General features: G+C 46.0%; 2 protein-coding genes across 3 annotated transcripts in view; both read left to right on the plus strand.

Moving 5' to 3' along the window:
- Positions 1 to 5,847, plus strand: part of LOC124111562 (nucleolar protein 8-like) — a 29,511-nt gene extending 23,664 nt beyond the window's left edge. The window contains exons 11-17 of one of the 2 annotated variants that reach the window (XM_048388433.1): positions 704 to 833; positions 1,495 to 1,602; positions 2,203 to 2,387; positions 2,817 to 2,928; positions 3,878 to 3,966; positions 5,446 to 5,566; positions 5,680 to 5,847. In XM_048388433.1, the coding sequence (XP_048244390.1) occupies positions 704 to 833; positions 1,495 to 1,602; positions 2,203 to 2,387; positions 2,817 to 2,928; positions 3,878 to 3,966; positions 5,446 to 5,561 (740 nt within the window). In that variant the 3' untranslated portion in view covers positions 5,562 to 5,566; positions 5,680 to 5,847. The remainder of the gene's footprint in view (positions 1 to 703; positions 834 to 1,494; positions 1,603 to 2,202; positions 2,388 to 2,816; positions 2,929 to 3,877; positions 3,967 to 5,445; positions 5,567 to 5,679) is intronic. The other variant, XM_048388432.1, reaches the window with a different exon arrangement.
- Positions 5,848 to 7,167: 1,320 nt separating this feature from the next.
- On the plus strand, positions 7,168 to 9,285 carry LOC125376720 (cylicin-1-like). Its single transcript, XM_048388443.1, has one exon. The coding sequence runs from the start codon at positions 7,168 to 7,170 to the stop codon at positions 9,283 to 9,285; it is 2,118 nt and encodes a 705-aa protein (XP_048244400.1).
- The last annotated feature ends 262 nt before the right edge of the window (positions 9,286 to 9,547 follow it).

Raw genomic sequence — 9,547 nt, forward strand, 5'->3', positions numbered from 1 at the left:
TGTCACTGGAAATGAAGGTCACATTCACTCTCAAGGTCATACATGAAGAATCGAGAAGTGGTTAGATGTTTGGTGACCTTCATTACATGCCAAGGTCACTGGAATGGTCATTTGTGAAATGCTTCTGCATCTGTACTGAAGGCCAACGTCATTTACCAAGGGCAGATAACTCTCTTAAGCTAACCAGAGGCATGGGATGGTGTTTTAGAATATATTGAGGGATGTAGCTGAAGACTGGAAATGTATTTTGGTCCCTCCTGACGCTGGCTGGAAGCAAGGCACTTGTCTTGTTTGAGATTGTGGTAGGCTTTTCTGTCTCCAAAATGAAGGTAAGGGTGTCAGTCTGGAAATATGTTGTGATATGTCATGATGTCGAGACCATGCAGTGAGATGACATGCGGTGAGGTAGAGAAACTGTTTCAATCTGACTGTAGCTATGTGGAATATGCACACGGCCCAGTCACAATTTGAGTTACGTTGAGTCCATCTTTTCCTACACTGTATTGTGTAGTTATTCCTCATCGCAACATCTGATGCTGATGTTTAGATGCTGATGTGGAGGGTATGTGTTGATGCTGATGTGGAGGGTATGTGTTGTTGCTGATGTGGAGGGTATGTGTTGTTGCTGATGTGGAGGGTATGTGTAGATGCTGATGTGGAGGGTATGTGTTGTTGCTGATGTGGAGGATATGTGTTGTTGCAGAGGATGGCAACGTAGGGGATGTTGACATGGAGGGCGAGCGGGCGAGGGCGCTGCGGATCCTGGAGGAGGTGGTCGGGAGGCAGCCGATGGCGAGGATGCAGAGGCAGGAGAGTCAGAGGAAAACCTTCAAGTGAGTTTCAAGTGACCATGACAGCGTCACTCTGGCCGACCTTTGAGAAAATACAGCAACATCATTCAAAGTTGTTTAAATTGCTAGCTCCATGAGAATGATATATGAAATCATTCTGATCCACTTATATTTTCACTGAAGTCTTTCAACCTACCACCATAATGATGGGTCTGGGTTGGTGCTGGTGCTGTGGCTGTGGCTGTGGCTGTGGCTGGTCCTGGGGCTGTGGCTGTGGCTGTGGCTGTGGCTGTGGCTGTGGCTGGTCCTGGGGCTTGGGCTGGGCTGGTCCTGGGGCTTGGGCTGGGCTGGTCCTGGGGCTGTGGCTGTGGCTGTGGCTGTGGCTGGTCCTGGGGCTTGGGCTGGGCTGGTCCTGGGGCTTGGGCTGGGCTGGTCCTGGGGCTGTGGCTGTGGCTGTGGCTGTGGCTGGTCCTGGGGCTTGGGCTGGGCTGGTCCTGGGGCTTGGGCTGGGCTGGTCCTGGGGCTGGGGCTGGGGCTGGGGCTGGTCCTGGGGCTTGGGCTGGGCTGGGCTGGGCTGGTCCAGGGGCTGGGGCTGGGGCTGGGGCTGGGGCTGGGCTGGGCTGGGCTGGGCTGGGGGACACTTGTGTTATGCTGCCACTAATCGGAACCGGTTTTCATTCATTGTGTGTCTGTCTCTCGCTAGGGATGTGAGCACCCTCCACTTCGACCCAGCATGCGAACAGCACAGACAACTGGAGATGCAGACAACGCCAAAGGAAAAGATTCCAAAAAAGAAAGGCTCAAAAAAGAAGTAAGCTCAATATACATTGTACTTTAGTTGACATCAGTAATTGTCCACAACCATACGCTTGTCGCCATGTGTGCTGTTGACTGACAAGTATTAGTGCTATGTACTGTGAGGTCAGTAGCATGTGTCTGATGACCCATCTTTGAGGTCAGTAACTTGTGTGTCTGATGACCTGTCTTTGAGGTCATGTACTAATGTGTCTGATGACCCATCTTTGAGGTCATTTACTTGTGTGTGTGATTACATGTCTTTGAGGTCAGTTACTTGTGTGTCTGATTACCTGTCTTTGAGGTCATTTACTTGTGTGTCTGATGACCTGTGTTTCAGGTCATTTGCATGTGTGTCTGATGATCTGTCCTTGAGGACATTTGCTTGTGTGTCTGATTACCCATCTTTGAGGTCAGTTACTTGTGTGTGTGATTACATGTCTTTGAGGTCATTTACTTGTGTGTCTGATGACCCATCTTTGAGGTCAGTTACTTGTGTTTCTGAGGACCCATCTTTGAGGTCAGTTACTTGTGTTTCTGAGGACCCATCTTTGAGGTCATTTACTTGTGTGTCTGATGACTTGTCTCTGAGGTCAGTTGCTTGTGTGTCTTTCAGCAAGGAGGCTGAGGCCCCTGAGATCGTTGTGCCCGAGGTCAGCAAGGAGCGGTTTTTCGAGGTGAGCTCTGCAATCCAGGACGTGTTCAACAAGACGCATGATGACAAGGCGGCAGCATCAGGCTTCTCCCTCATGGCGGCCTTCGGGGGGCAGAGTCAGACCGACACCAGGTCTCAATCTGGGGGTGAGTTATTGGGCATGGTGGCCTTGGTGGGGGGCAGAGTCAGACCAGCACACGGTCTCAATCTGGGGGTGAGTTATTGGGCATGGCAGCCTTAGGATTGGGGGGAGGGGGTAAGGTATGTTTGTGATTGTGGCAGACGAACACCCGGCTTGTATTTGGGGGTGAGTTGTTGGTCATGACCCCAAACACCCGCAGGATTATGACTGGGGACAAGGTGATGGGGATGTCATAAAGGGAAAGGGGGGAAATTACTGAGGGTATGGGGAATCTTGAGGTTACCTGGAGCAGGGCGCTTAACACAGCGAATACGGTATAACATTCAATGATTTTATGAAGGGCTTGTCACTTCTGAAGTGTTCATCAGTTGTCACAAATCTGTAAAGTACTCTTGATATGTGTCAATTGGATTGATTTGTTACCTCTTCCCAGAATACAGTGCTCCTGAGGTTAAGGCGCCCTCTGGTGCCATGAATCCTTGGCAGTCCCGGTTTTCGGTGGATGTCACTGACGACTCCAGTGACGACGATCAGGAGCAACAGAGGTGAGTGTGGCCGTCATTGTGAGAGACTCCATACTTGTTGTCAAATCACCACAGCTGTAACTTTAATTCAATAGTCACAAACAAATCATTGTCTGTATGGAGAGGGGGCACGGGTGGCCCAGTTGTCTAAGGCACCACCATTTGCTGTGCAGGGTTGCATCCCTTGGGCACGCCAGAAACCTATGATTAAGGTTTCGTATCCCAGTTCGCCCCGATTATGTTTCTAGGTTTGTCAGCACCATACCCGTGCTCATGGGTTTCACCGAAGTGGTAAACGTCTGAGACCTGCATAACTTCAGGCTTCCCTCCAACATTAAGCTGACACGCCGCGATATAACTGGAATAATGTTAAAAGCTGTGTTAAACCCAACTCACCCACTCCTCACTCACTGTATGGAGAGTCTGTCTCCGTGGTCTAGTGGTAGAGTGTCCGCCCGGAGAGCGGAAGGTTGGCGGTTCGGCCCCAGCTTGTGTCATACCAAAAGACGGTAAAAGATGGTACTTGTTGTTACCCTGTCTGGTGCTCAGCATCAAGGGACTAAAACAAGGACTGGTCGTCTCGGATTCAGTATACTGTGTCTGGGTGGGGTATTCATGTTAAAACAGCGCCATGGTATCTCACTTTAAAAATTGGCACACAGACACAGACACACACACACAGACACAGACACAGACACAGACACACACACACACACACACACACACACACACACACACACACACACACACACACACACACACACACACACACACACACACACACACACACACACACACACACACAATCGCTATATTAGTGCAATCTTGGATGCGACTTTAAACCCCATTTCACCTCATCTCACCAATACTCACAAACAAGTCAATGTCTGTATGGAGAACAGTTCATTCCAATTCCAAGTGCCGACACTGGTTGCATCTCACAGTTACTTCAACACTGGTGTCATTACAGCTCGGCGCCGTCAGCTCACACAGACAGTGTTGTGTGTCCTGTCAGGAAGTTGACGTTTTTCTTCTCTGAGGATGACGACCGTCTTCAAGGTAAGCCACTCCACCAAGGAGTCTCTGGGTGCACTACCTGAGCTGTGGCCATGACCTGTTGGAAAATATTGCAGTCAGTTTGAATGTTTTAAGCCTAAATTTGTTCTCAGTCACTGCTCATCATGAGGTTTACAAGTGAACATGGTCCATTTGATGTAGATTTGCTGGAGGTGCAGCTGGTTTAACTTACCTGTAAAATGACCAGGGAACTAAATGTGACAAAATAATAATTATTCAAGGAACTAAACGTGATTACTAGGGATGTGCGGTTTTATTGGTATACCGGTATATTGCAATATAAATTCATCACGATACGTATCGCGATACGTTTTTGGCGTATCGGTTTTTCCCTCATTATTCAAACACCACCTGATAAAAATACGTATTTTACAATCGGAAATCATTGGGAACGAACGTTGCTGACAACTTGGAACTAGAGTTACTTCCCTTGATTGTTTATCCAACATGGCTGACGCCTTTGACATTGTGCGGAACAAAAAGGGAAAATCTTTTGACATTGAGTGTAATTTTTTTCACAATGTTTGATGAGAGACAATGACTGACATGGAATTTGTCATGATGTATAATTCTTATCAAATTTATGTTAATGTTAATGTTTCATTGTTTTTCAAACTGTTTCAGAGAGTTAACATTATTCAAATGTGATTGAAAAAGGTTGGAGACTGTGACTGACATGTATATGCCATGATGTATAGTCTTACCTTATTAAATCAAAACAAAGACAAAACAAATGCTTCATACTCTTTATTTGATTGTAGATAAAAATAATAGTACAATTTATTAAAATTGGTTCATAATTTTGACCAAATTGTTAACATTGCAGCTTTCATATTAATATTTGTCAAAGGGATATGAATAAAAGCTTTTCTCTTGGTTGAAATTATTTCCCAATATATTGCAATAATATTGCAATATGTTTTTGAAATATTGCAATATATCGCATTACACTTTTTGGTCCAATTCCCAACTCTAGTGATAACCTATTAATTATTCAAGGAACTAAATGTGATAACCTATTAATTATTCAAGGAACTAAATGTGATAACCTATTAATTATTCAAGGAACTAAATGTGATAACCTATTAATAAACAATGGAAGATCTCCAAGGAACTGAACATGATTCTCTTCATTATGTGACAAAAAGATGAATAAACTTCAATGAAAGAAACTAAATATCTTCTGCTAATTGGCTTAGAGTATGGGTATGTCCCCCCCTACGGTAGTCTAACGCTAACTAACTGACCGATGCCTGCTACCGTCTTATATCTGTCCACAACCATCGCATTTCACGTGCAGTTGCAGCCGTACGTTGGTGTGTTCATGAGATGCGATCTTTATGCATCGGGTCCGTTTTGGAGAACAGCTCTATAATTAAAACCAACGTCTTCAGAACATCGAGTCCTTGCCTCGAATATGGCTGTACAGTGAGTGAACACTTTACACTCTTGTTTTTTCAGAGGGTGTGGATTTCTTCAAGAGACCTCAGGACTTCGACTCGGTGGTTGAGAAATGGAGGGAACAGAGGCCGAAGCTGATAGAGGTAGGTAATGGAGGGAACAGAGGCCGAAGCTGATAGAGGTAGGTAATGGAGGGGGCGGCCGGTATGTCAGGGTGAACATATAAACATATACACCAGAAAGGGACATTTTTTGCTGCAAGTTATTAATACATTATGTTTATTTTTGTGTTAGTCCTACCGGGAAAAGTGGAGAAAAGCTGTGAAAAACAAGAGGAAACTGCAGAAAACATCGACTTGGCACAGTGGCGGCCATCGAACACCAAGCAGACGGGCCAAGGTCAACAGAAGATCATTCTAATCAGCTCCAGATATTGTTGACTTCAATAAATGTTTCATTGTTGATATTTGTTGTTCGTTTTTTGAGTCACCAGGAGGAGGTGTTTTGCACAAGGGCTCCAGGAACAGATGGGTGTGTTCATGTTGCCCTCCTGGGAAAGACTGTCCAGTGGCTTATATGTGCAGGGTCAGGGGCCTGACCACCAGATGTAGAATGGAAATCACTGCGTGTTATTTTACTTTCATTTCACATCCTGGATCGTATTTCATCATCCATTTTGACACTCCATCTTACTTCACTGCAAGAGTCAACTTCTACGTTATATCAACAGCTCCAGCCTTTAGTGTCCTTTGAGGTACAATCGAGCATGCTCTTTCTACGAATATTACAAAGACTGTCTGTCATTCTACTCTTGCTCAAGAGACGGTAAATCAAGGTTACAAGATTTAAGGCCTCAGTAAAGCTTTCTAAATGAATTACAGAAGACATGTGGAGGACATTTCCTAATTTCCTGTTTTGACTTGTACCCTCTGTTACCATGTTTGGTGAGGTGAACAATTGACTTACCTTTGCGGAGATCAGCCGATGTAATTACACATGGTGCACAGGAAATCCAGTCAATAACCACTGTCTAGGAGGGATGTGACCAGGGTGTGATGATGCACTGAGTGCAGGCTTCATGGGACACCTAAGGGACGCAACTCTGACCAGTTTTCCCTTTCACAAAAGAACAGTATGGCAGACTGTATAGGGATTGGTATATGGTCTCTGGTATGGACAATAAGTTCCACTTAATAAAATAACACAACACTAAAGAAAATAATACATTGTGAGCTTCTATAAGGACCCAAAACTCTGGAATGTAACATGCATTGTTTCATCGAAGTTTAACATCCAAACTTTATTTGATCTAAAGTTAGCGCATGAATCCGACCTGTGGCGATGGTGGGTATACCATTAGCTGCTGTTTGTGAGGCGATGGTCAGGCGTAGTGATTTGGTTGATTGTCTGTCAATGATGCTCATAATGTCAATCTTTGGATTGTCTGGACCATGCTGGATTATTTGCTGTTGTCAGGTAGCTGGAATGTTTCTGAGTGGGTGTACAACATCAAACGTACAACGAGTATCCATCCACCGTTAATGTTCACATCTGCCTTGAAAAGTTCTGGCAACAAAGTTTATGTGATGTCAGTTTTTCACATTGTTTTGCAATCGCATGGCAGGTTCAAACTGGATGAAATTAACGTAGCATACAAAAACATCTGGGGTAGTCAAACGTGACACACAACGTACCCAGACATCCACGGAAATCAAACCTGACACACAACGTACCCAGACATCCGTGGAAGTCAAACCTGACACACAACGTACCAAGACATCCATGGAAGGCAAACATGACCAACAACGTACCAAGACATCCGTGGAAGTTAAAGGTGACACACAACGTACCAAGACATCCGTGGAAGTCAAACCTGACACACAACGTACCAAGACATCCATGGAAGGCAAACATGACCAACAACGTACCAAGACATCCGTGGAAGTTAAAGGTGACACACAACGTACTCAGACATTCGTGGAAGTCAAACATGACACACAACGTACCAAGACATCCGTGGAAGTCAAAGGTGACACACAACGTACCAAGACATCCATGGAAGGCAAACATGACCAACAACGTACCAAGACATCCGTGGAAGTTAAAGGTGACACACAACGTACTCAGACATTCGTGGAAGTCAAACGTGACACACAACGTACCCAGACATCCGTGGAAGTCAAACGTGACCAACAACGTACCCAGACATCTGTGGAAGTCAAACGTGACACACAACGTACCAAGACATCCGTGGAAGTCAAACGTGACACAAAACATACCCAGACATCCGTGGAAGTCAAACGTGACACACAACGTACCCAGACATCCGTGGAAGTCAAACGTGACACAGAATGTACCCAGACATCCGTGGAAGTCAAACGTGACACAGAATGTACCCAGACATCCGTGGAAGTCAAACGTGACACACAACGTACCCAGACATCCGTGGAACTCAACGGTGACACACAACGTACCCAGACATCTGTGGAAGTCAAAGGTGACACACAACGTACCCAGACATCCACGGAAATCAAACCTGACACACAACGTACCCAGACATCTGTGGAAGTCAAACGTGACACACAACGTACCCAGACATCCACGGAAATCAAACCTGACACACAACGTACCCAGACATCCGTGGAAGTCAAACCTGACACACAACGTACCAAGACATCCATGGAAGGCAAACATGACCAACAACGTACCAAGACATCCGTGGAAGTTAAAGGTGACACACAACGTACCAAGACATCCGTGGAAGTCAAACCTGACACACAACGTACCAAGACATCCATGGAAGGCAAACATGACCAACAACGTACCAAGACATCCGTGGAAGTTAAAGGTGACACACAACGTACTCAGACATTCGTGGAAGTCAAACATGACACACAACGTACCAAGACATCCGTGGAAGTCAAAGGTGACACACAACGTACCAAGACATCCATGGAAGGCAAACATGACCAACAACGTACCAAGACATCCGTGGAAGTTAAAGGTGACACACAACGTACTCAGACATTCGTGGAAGTCAAACGTGACACACAACGTACCCAGACATCCGTGGAAGTCAAACGTGACCAACAACGTACCCAGACATCTGTGGAAGTCAAACGTGACACACAACGTACCAAGACATCCGTGGAAGTCAAACGTGACACAAAACATACCCAGACATCCGTGGAAGTCAAACGTGACACACAACGTACCCAGACATCCGTGGAAGTCAAACGTGACACAGAATGTACCCAGACATCCGTGGAAGTCAAACGTGACACAGAATGTACCCAGACATCCGTGGAAGTCAAACGTGACACACAACGTACCCAGACATCCGTGGAACTCAACGGTGACACACAACGTACCCAGACATCTGTGGAAGTCAAAGGTGACACACAACGTACCCAGACATCCGTGGAAGTCAAACATGACACAAAACGTACCCAGACATCCGTGGAAGTCAAACGTGACACACAACGTACCCAGACATCCGTGGAAGTCAAAGGTGACACACAACGTACCAAGACATCAATGGAAGTCAAACGTGACCAACAACGTACCCAGACATCTGTGGAAGTCAAAGGTGACACACAACGTACCCAGACATCCGTGGAAGTCAAACATGACACAAAACGTACCCAGACATCCGTGGAAGTCAAACATGACACACAACGTACCAAGACATCTGTGGAAGTCAAAGGTGACACACAACGTACCCAGACATCCGTGGAAGTCAAACGTGACCAACAACGTACCCAGACATCTGTGGAAGTCAAAGGTGACACACAACGTACCCAGACATCCTTGGAAGTCAAACATGACACACAACGTACCAAGACATCCGTGGAAGTCAAACGTGACACACAACGTACCAAGACATCCATGGAAGTCTAACGTGACACACAACGTACTCAGACATCCATGGAAGTCTAACGTGACACACAACGTACCCAGACATCCGTGGAAGTCAAAGGGGACACACAACGTACCCAGACATCCGTGGAAGTCAAACGTGACACACAACGTACTCAGACATCCGTGGAAGTCTAACGTGACACACAACGTACCCAGACATCCGTGGAAGTCAAAGGTGACACACAACGTACCCAGACATCTGTGGAAGTCAAAGGTGACACAGCCCAACCAGACATCCGTG

This window comes from Haliotis rufescens, unplaced genomic scaffold (assembly GCF_023055435.1).
Source record: "Haliotis rufescens isolate VD_foot unplaced genomic scaffold, xgHalRufe1.0.p SCAF_71, whole genome shotgun sequence".
Lineage (NCBI taxonomy): Eukaryota > Metazoa > Mollusca > Gastropoda > Lepetellida > Haliotidae > Haliotis > Haliotis rufescens.

What these genes read in the sequence shown, in the direction of transcription:
- LOC125376720 (XM_048388443.1), top strand. Translation starts at nt 7,168, where the DNA reads ATGGAAGGCAAACATGACCAACAACGTACCAAGACATCCGTGGAAGTT.